This window comes from Bos mutus, chromosome 21 (assembly GCF_027580195.1).
Source record: "Bos mutus isolate GX-2022 chromosome 21, NWIPB_WYAK_1.1, whole genome shotgun sequence".
Classification (NCBI taxonomy): domain Eukaryota; kingdom Metazoa; phylum Chordata; class Mammalia; order Artiodactyla; family Bovidae; genus Bos; species Bos mutus.
Genome location: NC_091637.1, coordinates 66,938,872 through 66,954,293, shown reverse-complemented (window position 1 = coordinate 66,954,293; position 15,422 = coordinate 66,938,872). Strand labels below are relative to the sequence as shown.

Sequence of the window (15,422 nt, the reverse complement as noted above, 5' to 3'; positions counted from 1 at the left end):
TTAACTCAGACCAGTCACATGTCAAGGACTCAGTAGCCACACATAGCTGGTAGCTACTGTGCTGGACAATGCAGCTCTAAGCACTCAGACAACATGACCACATTCGGGCAAGATGAAGGAAAAACAGGTGTCCAAGATGAAGGAAAAAAAAGGGGATGGAGTCTTCGAAAGACAAGTAGCAGAGTTTTAAAGGAAGATGAAGGCCATTTCAAGCCAGACATGAGCACAAGGAAAGCTTAAAAAGCTTGGAGGTGCCGGGAGAGACATCCCTTAACCTGAAGGTCCAGCCAATTTCACCTCTCACAATTCTTTCACACACCTCTAACACTGAAAAAAAAAAATTGGCTTAATTCCTTGACATCGTGACTGCTGGAAATTTCTTCTCTTTCTGTTCTTGACTAGGCTGGCACTTCTGTCTTGCATCCCCTTGCTTTAATTTCTGCACTGAAGTACTTGACTAAGAGCTCCTTGATGGTAAGAATTCTCTCTGTATTCTTAGAACACAGGACCTGGCAACCAGCAGGTGTGAAACTGCTAGGTGAACAGTCAAGGAGAACAGGCAAACAGTTAGAAAAAACAAAGCGTGGGTCAGTATTTGAATAATAAACCAGACTTTAGATTACCCAGTTTTCTAGAATCACACTACAAAAGCTACCTGAAGAGGGAATTTGACATGTACATGCAGAACCCTCGTCACGTGGAGCAGACCCGGCCAAGCTCTTCTTGGTGTCAGTTTCCTCAGTCACAACAACCCTGAATAGATGTTACTCTCTTCTGTTAAATAAAAAGATGTAATGTGTAGCATGCTGATTATATAATATTGAACACATAACACTAAATTATATATTTGAAAGCAGCTAAGAGAGTAGATTTTAAAATTCTCGTGAACAGAAAAAAAACCTTAATTATATGTGGTGATGAATATTAACTAGACTCATTGTGGTGATCATTTCACAACATATACAAATATAAAATCATTATGTTGTACACCTGAAACTAATATGATGCTACACGTCAATTATATCAATAAGTTTTTAATTATATTAAAAAATTTTAAATGAGGCACAGACAAGTAATTAACTTGCCCATGGTCAAATACTTGTATTAGTATTGGAAGACCAGGTTCAAATGCAAGCCTCTAACTCCAAATCTGAATTTCTCTCATGTTTTGCTGCTCCTTCTTTTGGGCTCCACATCTGGTCCACTCTACACCAGAAGTGTCTTCAGAATCTCTCCCTCAACCACAGTCTTAGGCTCCCATCTTTACCTCTGACTTCCAAGCCCAGACTCTTTCCATTAAGCCTCCCTTTAAGAAAGCTATCTGAAAAAAAAAAAAGAAAGCTATCTGAGGTTTTAAAAAAGGAGAAAGAAGATGAATTCATTGGAACTACAGAAAGAAGAGGCTGAAGACACAGGACATGAGAGATGAAAGAAATGACAACACAGAGATGAGATGAAAAGACCAAGTGACAAGCATTAATGATGGCTAGCATTTATCTATTACTTATGATGTGCCAGGCACCATTCTAAATGCTTTACCCATACTGTCCCATTTAATCACTAATTCAACCAATATTTATTTACAGATCACCTGTAATAAATGACCAGCATTGTCTAGGTATTTGAAATAGTATCAATAAACAAAACAAATATTCCTGCTCTCATGGAGTATTCAGTAGCCACAGGAGATCGACAAAACACAATAAACCTAAGAAATATATAAACTATATACTATGTTAAAGGTAACAACACAATGGGGATTAAGAAAAAAAACTAGATCAGGGTTAGGCAAGTTGGGAGGGACATCAATGGTTAGAGCAAGCCTCACTGAGGTGATGCCTGAAAAGAGGAGAAGGTGAGAGAATTAGCCATGTGGGTACCTGGAACAAAAGTGTTCGGACAAAGAGAAGAGCCAACGCCAAGGCACTGAGGCTGGAGTGTCCCTGGTGTATTCAAAGAACAGCAAGGCAAGAGATGAGAACAGAGAGGTAAGGGAGGCACGGCATGGAAGGTATTCTAACAGCCCCATGAGGTGATTACTACCACCAATCCCATTCTATAGATGAGACATGAAGAAGTTAAATAACTTGTCCAAGGTCACACAAAAAATGCTAGGTCAGATTATAAACTCGAAGAGTTATTATTACAGTGGCTGGAAAACAAGACCCCGAAGTCTCTGACTCCCATTACAAGGGCTATGTCTCTTCCACTTGAATCTGGGTGCCCATGACTGCTTTAGCATTCTAAGAACTGATACTATGTGACCTCTGAGGATAGGCCATAAAAGGCAAGCAGCTCTGTCTTGTTTGCTAAAATATCAAGCCACCTCGTGTCTGATCACACTGAGGTCTCCAGGCTGGAGAGGCCCACATAGTGGCTCTGACCAAGAGCCCCAGCAGCCTTTTGACAATACCTGTCAATGTGCCAGATTAAGAAGTGGTCTTAGGTGCCTCAGCTGGTAAAAAATCTGCCTGCAATGCAGGAGACCTGGGTTTGATCCCTGGGTTGGGAAGATTCTCCTGGAGAAGAGAAGAGCTACCCACTCCAGCATTCTGGCCTGGAGAATTCCATGGACTGTATATAGTCCACGGGGTCGCAAAGAGTCAGACACAACTGAGCGACTTTCACTTTCACTTAGGATATGCATCTTTCAACCCAGCTGTTCAAATCCCCAAGCCTTTCATGATATCCCAAGTGAAGTCCCAGATATAAGTCATTCCCGTTTGAATTACACTACTCACACAAAATCTGTGAGTATAATGAAACAGTTGTTTTATACTACTAAGTTGTGGAGTGGCCAGTTCCACAGGAATAATAAGTAGGATAACTATATAATAAGCAGGAAATAAATGTTAAGCACCTGACCTAACAGAAACAGAAAAAGAAACTAGAATACATGACCATGGTATGTCGAAGGTTCTTTATCACTGAAAAGCTTTAATGTCTAGAAGGCAACCTTCTTTTAAGAAAAAAAGTATGAAGTTCCTTTAGTCCATTCTACTAGTGAAGCTAACACATGCCTATGAATACCAAGGCAAGTCTGGGACAGGCAAGGGCTACGCAAAGGAAGGAAGACACGGAAAGAGGTAGAGACAGAATGTGAACGGAGTGCCACCAAAAACACCTCATGTGCCTTCAACAATAAAAGTTGCCTGCCCAGCTTAAATTATGCTTCCGGACAAAGAATGCAAAGGGCAGAAGGCTATGTTAGGTAATTGTTCTACGTGTACTCCTCTCTGGGATTCTCATTTTAATCTGCTACTGTGGTCAGTGAAGTCATAAAGGTACTGACTATAAAAAGAATGGGGCTATATAAAATTCTAGAATAAGACCCTTGAGTTCAGCTTACTCAAACTTCATATGAAACTCTCCCAAAATAGATTTTCATATAAAATGTCCTAATGGTCACGTGCAGTTGTGAGAGCTGGATCATAAAGAAGGCAGAACGCCAAAGAATGGATGCCTTTAAACTGTGGTGCTGGAGAAGACTCCTGAAAGTCCCTTGGGCAGCAAGAATATCAAACCAGTCAATCTTAAGTGAGATCAACCCTAAATATTCACTGGAAGGACTAATGCTGAACCTGAAGCTCCAGTATTTTTGTCATCTTATGTAAATAGACGACTCACTGGAAAAGTCCCTGATGCTGGGGAAAATTGAGGGCAGAAGGAGAAGAGGGCGTCAAAGGATGAGAAGGCTGGATGGCTTCACCAATACAACGAACATGAACTTGGGCAAACTCTGGGAGATGGTGAGGGATAGGGAGGCCTGGTGTGCTCAGACCATGGAGTCACAAAGACTCAAAGACATGACTAGGCGAATGAACAATACAAGTCCCACAATATTTAACCTCCACTCCCAAGCAACTGCCTATTAGTGAGAAATACAAACAAAACATCTTAAGCTTTGTTCAAGCTTCAGCTGTGAACACCAAGACCCCAGGTAACCCAGATACAATAAGGTAGAAACAATGCCTTATCTAGTCTACACAACACTGTGTAAGACTAACCAACCATCGCCAAGCAGCTCAGGTGACCTAAGGGCAGTGCTAAAGAATCTAGTTTGAAGAAAAAGTTAGACTCGCCTCAAAAGTCATTTTCTTCCAGTGCCGCCAGCTGCCCTCTCAATGACTGTACAGGCAGGTGCATGTGGGTCAGCACAGACCCTTTGTGACTACTTGTAGACCAATTCCAAGCACATTCTTTAAATTCCTGTGTAAGACAACACTAAAGTTGGGAGATTCCCAAGGAAGAGATCTGTTTTTTCATTATTTTGAAAGTTTAAAATGGATGGGAGACAAGTGAATTTATACTTTTATCTTCCCAGTGGTGATCAGAAATAGCTATACTCCTTGACTCTTACTTTCAGCTTGAAAACAAATTCCAGGGATAATATCTATCCATGTTTTAGAATCCAGAGCAATCCTCTTTGAAATTAAAGGTAACACGTACTATTAATTCACATTAAACTGTGTATGAATCTCTTAAAACTAATTACAATACAAACAATCATGCACTACACAATCAAAGGGGTGTCCCAGATGGAGCAGTGGTAAAGAACCCACCTGCCACTGCAGGAGACACAGGAGATGGGGGTTCTATCCCTGGGTCAGGAAGAGCCCCTGGAGTAGGAAATGGCAACCCACTCCAGTGTTCTTGCCTGGAGAATTCCACAGAGGAGCCTGGAAGACTCCATGCCCATGGGGTTGCAAAGCAGTCAGACACAACCAAGCCTACATACACATACATACACACACACACACACATACACACACACACACGATCTAAACGAAAAATATTCTACTCATTGAAAATTTCCACCTTCACCTAATTTACATAAAAAAAGAAATGAAAACAACTCTCAAATTGAATAAGATCTTTTCCCAAACACTTTGACCCAATAAAAAATATTAATTCTTCAGAAAGCAACCTTTTTTTTTAAGGCCCAAACAGCTTGATTCAAAAGACAGTTGTGCTTAGAAGTTAAGCAGATTAAATGAAACCACACTACATGTTTTAAATTAAATACTATATAAAGTACTTAGTACTGTTGCCTGACACATAGTAACCAACAACCAGTAACTATTTTTATTCTCGATAACCTCACTTTCAACAAAGAACCGATTTTAAAACTCAAGGAACCTGAAAATGTTATTGAAACCACCGAAATCTCTTCTTTAGTCACAATACAATCTAAAGGAACATAATTTAGTCAGCAAGCCTTCACTGAATACTAACACAGCAATTCTTTAAAGTGTGATCCCTAGATCTGAAGCATTAACATCATCTGGTAGAACTTGTTAGAAATGCAAACTCTAGGACCCCAAAGCTAGAATCAAGGTCTGGGGGTGAAGCCCAGCCATCAGAGCTTCCATAAGCCCTCCAGGCGGTGTGTGCTCCAGTTTGAGAGTTAGCAGGCTAGTTTCACAGAGCTCGGGGTGCTGTGTTCTGCAGGGACTGGGAGCCCAAAGGCAGAGGAGTGATAATAGTTCCTAGGTAAATCCTCCATGGAGCCTAGAGCAGTGCCACACACAAAGTAGGCACTCAGGTCTGAGCAGGTAATAGTCAAACAGCAGGTGGCTAGCTAGACAATAACAACATCAGTTTATTATTTCACAGAGATAAGAAATTCTGATGACTGTTTGCATTAACAAATAATGCACTAAGTCAGGACACAACGTGCACACACCCGGAGCTGTTTAACTGGCAAAGTACTCCAGGGCCTCTGGTACTCTGGCAAGTAACCCAGGCTTGCTTACGAAGTGTCATATGCTTTGAAATGTAAGTGGAAAATACATTTCAAATTTACCAGTACACAATTTGTTCATGACCTCTATGCAAGTCAACTGTGGAACATAAACTAAAATGCAAACTTTTTGCTGCCTTTAAAAAAAAGCATCTTGTTTCACATATTAGCCATCTATAATATGTGGACCCAATATAGATTCTAATTTAAACAAACTGTTTAAAAAAAAAAAGACAACTGAGGAAACTTGAACACTGCTAACTAGATATTTGATATTAAAAAATTATGACAGAGGATTAAGATTACATTTTTAAAGAAGCTTTATCTCTTCTAAAAGCTTTAGAAATGAAATGATATGTTCTGAGCTTGATTCTTAGGGACAGAACATATAAAATTAGTCTGGTCACTGAGCTGCTGAGTACATAGGAATGGGGGGGCTAACTATATACCAGGGTTGAGAACTCTGGCTCTATTGCCATTTTGGCTATTTCTTTGTTGAGGGGGTAGGGGACACTGTGCTATGTATTGTAAAATGCTTAGGTGCATTCCTGGTCAGGAGCAACCCTCTTCCCTGTGACAACCAAAACCAACACTGTCCAATGTCCACTGGGGGTCAAACTTGTCCCCACTTGAGAACCACTGATAAATACCTATTAAATTCTATTTGCTTTCCATAGAAAAATATTTTTTAAAGTCTACTTTTAATTATACTCTATGTATTGGTACAACTGCATCTCCCTAGCTGAATAATTACTACATAAAATTTAGAGAAACAGCCTGATACACAAAAAAGCAGAGAGGGCTGGGATGGAGATCTGAGGCCTAGTAGATGCTCTGCTGCTAAAGTCAATAGTTGCAAGCAGGTCCTGTCACCTTTTTGAGCCTCAACATCTTCATTAGGTCCAACTGTTTGACTAGTCCTTTTGAGTTTTTTGTTTGTTTGTTTTATCCTTTTAAGTTTTAAAAGGTAACAGTCTATCAGCTAAAGGTGGATATTCAAATCTGGAAATCAAATAAATGAAAATAGAGTCGTGTACCAGCATGAAGAGAATTTTCTTTTTGCAAATTATCTGCCTTTTATTATTCTTGACCTATAAGCAACATTCTTTACACAATTTATATATAATTATTTAAAATTTAAATAAGATTCCTGGGGTAAGCAAAAATGGAATCTTTTTACAAAATATAAAGACAAAGCTAATTGTCATATCAGCCAAAACTGTCCATCAACTGGTGAACGGATTAAAAAAAAAAAAAGTTACACACCCAAACAATGAACTACTTACTACTCAGCAATAAAAAGCAATGAACTACTGATACACACACAAACACACATAAATCTCAAAAATGTTATGCCAAATTAAAGATGCTAGACACAAGACTATATGCTCTTTGATGCCATTCAAGTAACTTTTAGAAAAGGAGAAACTACAGAGACAGGTAACAGATTCATAGTTGCCAACGGCTGGGGGAAGGGAAAGGGAATTGTAAAGAAACACAGGGCACCTTTTCGGGCAATGGCAACGTTCTCTAACCGTGACACTGATTACGTAACTATACATTTGTCAAAACTCATCAAACTGCACACTTGGGAAGAGTGAATGTTCTATCTCAACATACACAACTTAAAAGAGCTGCCCATCAGACTGAGAACTCCCATTCATTCTTGAACCCTCATCATTCAATTGGCAAGAAGTCTAACACTCAGTTCAGTAGTATCAGGTAAATAATATTGTATATGCCAGACAAACACCACACAAGGTATCACACTGTGAAAAATATACAACTACTTTCAGAACATGTCAATACCAGAGTTAAAAAGACAGCATGGTGCAATAATGAAATGATGTGCTACAAACCTCTATTTCACCACTGTCAGAAATTCAATTTAAATACATTCCAAGAGAATAAAGGCACACTCCATACCCCACATTTTTTTTAAACTTAGTAATTTCTAATGACACACAAAAAGATTACACCATAATTCAACAAATTCAACAGAGAACCAGTAAAGACCCATTTGGTGTAAACCCTTCATTATCACAAATCTGCTATCATTGTTTCTGATTATAGTTTACTTAGAAACTATGGAGCTCCTGGGACTTCCCTGGTGGTCCAGTGGTTAACACTCTGCACATCCACTGCAGGGGGCCCAGGTTCCATGCCTGGTGAAGGAACTAAGATCCCACATGCCAGGCAGTGCAGTCAAAAAATAGAAAAATAATAGTAGTAACAAAATAGGAAGTATGGACCTCCTGCTCTGGTTCAATGTAAGACTGTGCTTCTCTGAGTGAAAGTCAATGATGTAAGTTAACTCACATTTTTGTTTGCTCCACTCTACACAAAGAACAAGAAAACAATGAAGAATTAGGTTCTATGAGAAAATGAACTCACCAATTCACCTTGTCTAGATTTTCTATTACTTTTTATGTAATTTTCTAATCCATGTCATGAAAAGGTACATATATCACTGTGCTACTGATTTACAAGGTTAAAGAACATTAAATATCATCCATTAATATACCAAAAGGATGCTTTAAGCCAAGATTTACATAAACAAATTAAATCACCTAATAGTTATCCAGCAAATAAGTGGCATTTTGAAGATTAAAATGAAGGTATTTGATACCACTACGTCACAAGGTTTCAGGACGTTATTGAAAGCATGATAACAGGCAGAGCAAGGAAGCTTTTCCTAAGTGACAGCATTTTCTTGCCAGAAATTACCTCATAACACTTATAATAAAAGGCCAGTGAAGTTTCATTACAAGTTATTTTCCAGATTTTTTTTTTAACTTTTTATTTTGTATTGGGGTATAGCCGATTAGCAATGCTGTAAGTTTCAGGTGAGAGGGACTCGGTCGTATCTATACGTGTATCCGTTCTCCCCCAAACTCCCCTCCCATTTAGGCCCCCCACAACACTGAATAGTTTCATGCGCTACATATCAGGTCCTTGCTGGTTATCCACAGAGCAGAGTGTACATGTCCATCCCTCCCTCCCCACCCCCAACCTAGATGTTTTTGTTTTTAACAGACGATAACTCACAGCTAGACTGAACAGTCCCGAAGCCAGAGCTAGAAAAGAGTTCCAATCGCACTGGGACAGAAGCAACATCGCTCCAATGGAATTTTTACTACAAGTTGTCAGTCACTAAAACTGCTGTTCCTTGCCTTTTTAAAAAGTTCACACGAACAAGTGCCAAGGTTCCTTTTACAGAATCATAGAATGTGAGTGCCAGGATGGACCAGAGAGCTCATCTAAGCCAAGTTCTTTTCAGGAAGGAGAAGAGCTAAGCCCGGAGTGGGTGACCCTCGGCTAGGCACTGCGAGGCAGGCAGCCTGACTATACACACCTTCCTTTGAAAGGTGCTCAACCAACTCTCAACCAACTCCTTCAAAACAGCCGTCTGGAAACGCGGCTGCTCCTCGGTAAGTCTAAACTCTCTCCAAGAACTTCTGAATAGCTCTGGAGTTCCACCTAAGGGGGCCGAAAAGATCCCTCAGAGGGGGCTTACTTCTAGTGACTGTCACTAAACTCAGCTGCAGACGATTTACAGAACGAGGCAAAAAGGACAGTCCACTTGGTCCAATCAAGTACGTTGAGTCAACACCACGAACCAGTTTCTAGCCCGAGAGCCTCTCAAGAGCCGCCTACTTCATCTGAAAGAGTCCAGTAGCGGAGACCCGACACCCGCTCCGAGCGCCCACTGCGCTGCCACCGCCTCAGGACCGCGGGCGGCCACGCTGCAGCCTCCACGCGTCGCTTCCGAGGGAGCCCCCGGCGTCGCCACGGAGGCGCTTCCCGCCCCGCGCGTTCAGGAAACCGGCCGCCCCCCGGACCCCGGGGGGCGAAGAGAGGGATGCGGCCGCGTTCCCGGGGGCGGCGCGCGGAGACCCGACCCGGGCGGCCGCCGAGGTTACTCACGTTCTCAGTGTCCCGTTCATTCACCGTCGGCAACGGGGTCCTAGTGGACATTTTACTTCACTTCACTTCACAACGCGAGGGCGAAACAAAACAGCGCGGCCCCGGGGCCGGCGTCGCGGCGTCGAGCGCCCGGCGGTTCCGGAGCGGCGCCGCGGGAGGGCGGCTCCCCTCCCCCACGGCCGTCTAGAACCCGGGCCGGGCCCGGGCCGTCTCCCGGAGGGTCGCGGGGCTCATGCTCCCCCGGCCCCGGCGGCCGCGCCGAGGAGCCCCGCGGTCGGCGGTGGCGGGGCCGGGCCGGCGGCGGCGGCGGCGGGCTGCGGCTCGGCCCGCCGGCGTCCCCGCGCCTGAGGGCGCCCCGCAGGCCCGGACCCCCTCGCCTCCTCCTCCGCCCCCGCCCGTCGCGCCGCGGATTTCAGCGCCGGAGCCTCCACACAGCGCCGCCGGCGGCCCCTGAAGTAGAGGATGTGGAGTGCGAGACAGGTCCCCGCGAGCTGCGGGCGCCGACCATGGAGGGGACTGCGGAAGCGGCGCCTGCGCCTGGCTGCTCTTCTCCCTCCGGCTCGATTTCCGCCTCAGCCTCCGCCCGGCGGCTGCCGACACCGCCGCTCCCGGCACCTTCGAGCCTCACGGACCCAAGATGGCCGCCTCTCGGCTTCCTTTGCTGCCTCCGGATGCCGGAAGTGACGACACCGCCGCCTCCCGGAGTTCGGCCAATCAGCGCGGCTCGAGATAGCCGGCCGGACTGCTGTTGCTAGGGGCGACTCCCGGGCCGAGGGGGCGGCACCCATTGCTGGGAAGGGCTGGCTGGTACCGGCGGGCGGCTGGGGCGGCGGGTTCCCGGCGTCCTGACCACGCGGCCCTCGGGAAGGAGCCGGCAAATGGTCCTGGGCGGCGGCCTGAGCTAGGCGTTTGTAGCGTCGATGGAGCGCCTGCTGTGTGCAACAGCCGAGGTCGCGTCCCTCAAAAGCTGGGAGCGCGCCGCATCTAGATGGAGCCGTGACAGTAGTTTTGAGGCCAGGGCTGCGGGCAGGAGCATCGTTAACAGTGACCCGGGAACCGTGAACTCGGTCATCTTTCCTGCCCCCGGCACGCTGAGCAACCCTGGGCTGAGCTCAGCATCCTGAGGGCAGCAGGCCCGTCCCGCCCACGAGGAACTCGCGGTCGGGAGGGAGATAGACCCGGACGCAGTTTGCAGAAGGAAGAGTGCTCCAAGGGGGCCCGGAGTCCTAGAGTCCCCCTGGGACCACTGCCTGAACCCCCGTCGTGGGGGAGGGTTATAACCGGACTCCATCCCTTGGGGCGGAGTTTGGTGGACGCTTGCAGACTGAGACGTTGGAAATAGAACCTCCCCTGGAACCCTTCCTAGCTCCTGAGCCTCTGAATGTGTCCCGTGGACCTGCCCAGAGTCTGGCTGGAGGTGGATGGAATGCTTCAGTGCGGGGTTCTAAGGAGGCAGGGCGGAATGAGCTGGAGTAACTGAACTGCTACTGAGAGTCTACCTTGTGGGCTCCAGACACCTGTTACCTCATTCAAGCCTCGGGGTAACCCTCCAAGATGGGCAGGCACACCTAGAGATCCCAAGTCTAAACAGGTTACAGTCACGTGACCGAAGTACTCAAGTTGGTTAGCTGCAAGGCTGGGATTTGAACTCATATCCTAAATTTTCCATAAAAGAAAAGAGCTTGTAGTGGGTATGTCCTGCTTTTCTTTTTCTATTTTTAATGTTTTCTCCTTTGGTCCCCCAGGATGTGACTCCTCTTGCTCTGTCTGGGACATTTCCTGCCCTGTGAGACATATATGTCTTTAAACACCAGAATCACTCCCAGAAAGGACAGATGCTCACAATGTTAGGACTGCTGCTGGTGCTGCTAAGTCGCTTCAGTCGTGTCCGACTCTGTGGGACCCCATAGACGGCAGCCCACCAGGCTCCCCCGTACCCGGGATTCTCCAGGCAAGAACACTGGAGTGGGTTGCCATTTCCTTCTCCAATGCATGAAAGTGAAAAGTGAAAGTGAACTCGCTCAGTTGGGTCCGACTCTAGCGACCCCATGGACTGCAGCCTACCAGGCTCCTCCGTCCATGGGATTTTCTAGGCAAAAGTACTGGAGTGGGGTGCCATTGCCTTCTCCGAATGTTAGGACATAGGAGTACTAAGATGCAGTCAGGGCTTCCATCGCTTCCTCTCAGGAAAGTGTTCAGGCCAAAGACTGCCCTGTTTGAATTAAAATGTCCTTCTCTTTCTCTCTTTGGCCAAGCAGAGATGGTTGAATTTTTGTTAGTTAAATGTGTGTTTCACACAGTTCAACTGAGAAACGTGGGTGAGCACAAGACTGTGGGAGTCCCTGTAGGCACGTTTGGCCCCCAACCTGGGAAGCTGGTCAAGAAAGCTTCCTGAAAGAGTGGTGGTTATGCCACATCTAAATGCATGAGTTGAGTTAGCCAGGTGAGGGTGGCTGAAAAGGGATGCCAAGCAGAATGGCCTGTTCAGACGAGGAGCAAGGTGGTGGTTTAGGTAAAGGTCAAGAGGTGAGTGGTGAGACTGGAGGGGTAGGCCAGGCCCAGGCCAGGTCTGGACACAGCATGGCACTCCTGGTGATAGGAATGTCAACTAGGTCAGCTGCATAAACACCCGGAGGACCCACAAAAGGGTTTCAGCCTGGGGCAGGAGCTGAGAGAAAGGGTTTGGACGATTCAGAGCATTCCACATTGGCCAGAGAAGTGGCTGGCGGATGAGATTTCCACCTCAACGCTTTTTTCACTGAAGGCACACATTAAATAATGAGTCAGTGAATGCCAAGAGGTAGGAAATGAAACTGACAGTACTCAACAAGATGCTTCTGGTTTTCATAAAGGCTAGAATTAAAGAAACACTTCGAAATTTTCGTAGCACTTGCGTCAAATGGTGTGATTGTACTATAAAGACCTGGAAATGGGAGGCAAGGTGTACATGTTACATGCAAAAATGGAGGAGGAGAAAAAAAGAAAAACAACCCACTTTTCTGTCTAAAGGACCCTCTGTAGCCTAAATTATGTACATCTAAGGATCTGTCTGGAAGAGATGAAAGAGTAGGATCTGAAAATTGATCTTGAAATGTCTTCTGTCCTTTTTCACATTCCTATTTCCTGTCTTCATTTTTTAAATAATTTTATGTATTTATTTTTGGCTGTGCTGGGTCTTCACTGCTGCGTGGCCTTCTCTCTCGTTGTGGCGAGTGGGGACTACTCTCAGGTGCAGTGCACGGACTTCTCATCGCAGTGGCTCTTCTTATTGTGGAGCACAGGCTCTAGGATGCTCAGGCTTCAGTAGTTGCAGCACGTGGGCTCAGTGGTTGTGACTCCGGGCTCCAGAGCACAGGCTGTGTCGTTGTAGCGCACAAGTTCAGTTGTCGCATGTGGGCACTTCCTGGATCAGGGATCGGACCCATGTCTGCTGCAGATTCTTTACCACTGAGCCACCAGGGAAGCCCTTCCTGTCTTCATATTAAAATAGGTTTTATCTCAGGCTCCTTGGACTGAAAAGATATAACTAAATACACCAAGTTGTGTATGTGCACAGATGGTGCCTGCTCTCATGTAAGATAATCTTGTCCTACACTTGCTGCTGTAGGACAGAAGAGAGACTGAGCCTGAGTGAGGGGAAGTGACTTGTCTGAAGTTGCACAGCTGATTAGCAGTAGGGCCAGAATGGGCCCTGATTTCAGAAGCCCCAGACTTGTGTCCTTGTCCACAGCTACTGAGGGCACATGGTGGGGAAATCTGTTTAGCACCCACTTCATCCCAGCACCAGAAAGAAAGAGCAACTGCATCAGTCCTGAAACTGCTCTCCTCCAGACTTCTTATGCCAGAAAAAATAAGCCCCTGTGTGTTCAAGCCAGGAGAGTTTAGGCTGGCTGTTACTTGCAGCTCAGTGCATTCCTAACCAGTACTATCATGTCAAGTGGTCAGATCTGACCCCCGGGCCTGTGTTCTCTGCACCACACCTAGTTTGGACAGAGGTGGAGAGACCCGCTTCTGCCTGCCCATCGCACCACAGCACTCACAAGCACAATTCTGATGTGAGAGGGTGTGGGAACTGCTGGGATCCAGGATCCATTCCTCAGCAAGTGTGTTGTTGTCATTGCTGTGTAACTGATAAGGAACAGAATGCTAAGCACTTAACAATAAATAAAGTCAAGAAGAGAAGGAGGGGCTTCCATGGTGGCTCAACAGTAAAGAATCTGCCTGACAGTGGAGGAGACACGGGTTTGATCCCTGATTCGGGAAGATTCCACATGCTGCAAAGCAGCTACGCCCATGTCCCACAACTATTGAACCTCTGCTCCAGAGCCTGAGAGCTGCAACAGCTGAAGCCTGCATGCCTGGACCCTGTGCGCCACAAGAAAAGCCACCACAATGAAGCCTGCGCAACTAGAGTAGCCCCAGCTTGCTGCCACTAGAGAAAAACCCCTGCAGCAGCCAACCCAGAACAGCCGAAAATGAATAAATAAAATAAATAATGTGCAAATAAATAAAATAATAAAGTAAATAAAAGTAATTTTATATTTTTATTTAAATAAAAAGAATAAAGTAAATAAAAGTGAATAAATAAAATTATCTTTTTAAATATTCTCTTTCTTTTTTAAACAGAATTGTGGTGATTGCGGGACATCTGGGGTCCTCATGCCTGGAGGCAGGGACAGCGTGTCCTCAACTGGTCACAGGTGCTCAGAGGCCACCACCCAGGGAAACACGATGCCGTTCCAGACTCCACCCGCCGCAACATCCACAGGCAGGGGGCAGAGCAGGGGTCAGAGCAGACATGCTACTATTTTTCTAATTCACTGCTCTGATGAATTAAATTCCTTCTTCACCCACATGAAGATGCTGTTGTCCTCTGCAAGGGCCAGCAGACAGCTTAGGAATTCTCGCGTCCTGGCCATTGCGCCAGGATGACTTCCAGACTACCTGGATCTTCCCTCTTGTTGTGAAGCCCTGTCATGTTACTTCCTGCATGGGGCTTTCTCAGACTAGCTCCCAGTGAGCAGAATCCTTGGTGTTTGCTGTCTGGGTACATAGCACATTCACTGAGCTCCAGCTCTATTGGCAGTGCACCAGGCGCCTATGCTAAGACCACCAAGTGCACCAGCCTGCTGAGGGAGCTGACAACCGGGCTCAGAGAGAGGCTGGAAGTTGCCCGGCGTTGCCACAGTCCAAAAAAGAGCCATGATCAGACTCCGAAGCTGTGATTTGCCCTCCAACTGTCCAGCGGCGATTGGTCCCTTTTGTTCTGAGTACACGGAAGGCATTCTAGTCGAGTTGCTTACCTCCGTGGAGGGCTCAGTTAGAAACCCAACATAGACTTGTCGAGGGTTTTCCTCCTTTCTGTCTTCCACAGTACTGTATCTTTTCAGGATAATTGTGGATGGACTGCTTCTGAGATAGATCATAGACTTCGCAGCCTTCCTAAACACACTATTCTGAAAATTTCAGCTTTTATCAAGGACTCATAGTCCTGTCAGTTCCTGTGAAGCGCTGCAATATTAGGGTGATCTTGGGGGATATGAAGATAGAAAGGGCCGTTTTCCCTTGTACTTGCTGGCCCCAGGCTATTGAAATGTTCTATTCTCTTATCTGTCCAGGTGTGCATGTATGTGACCTTCTGTTGGGCGTCCTTGCTACATCCTGACAGTAGCTCCCTGTCCTCTCAACTCTGAGCTGGGAAAACCCACTGTTTAGAACTGTACCCAAAGGTCTATGGAGAGGGCTTCCCTGG

At 45.7% G+C, this 15,422-nt stretch overlaps 1 protein-coding gene across 9 annotated transcripts in view; it reads right to left on the bottom strand.

Annotated features, from left to right (window-relative positions):
- MARK3 (microtubule affinity regulating kinase 3) overlaps positions 1–10,510 on the bottom strand; it is a 115,936-nt gene extending 105,426 nt beyond the window's left edge. For 2 of the 9 annotated variants that reach the window (XM_070358034.1, XM_070358035.1), the window contains exon 1: positions 9,671–10,342. In XM_070358034.1, coding sequence (XP_070214135.1) covers positions 9,671–9,721 — 51 coding nt within the window. In that variant the 5' untranslated portion in view covers positions 9,722–10,342. Of the gene's footprint in view, positions 1–655; positions 758–9,670 lie in introns of those variants that run through there. The other 7 variants (XM_070358031.1, XM_070358029.1, XM_070358030.1 and 4 more) reach the window with 7 other exon arrangements.
- Between the last annotated feature and the right edge of the window lie 4,912 nt (positions 10,511–15,422).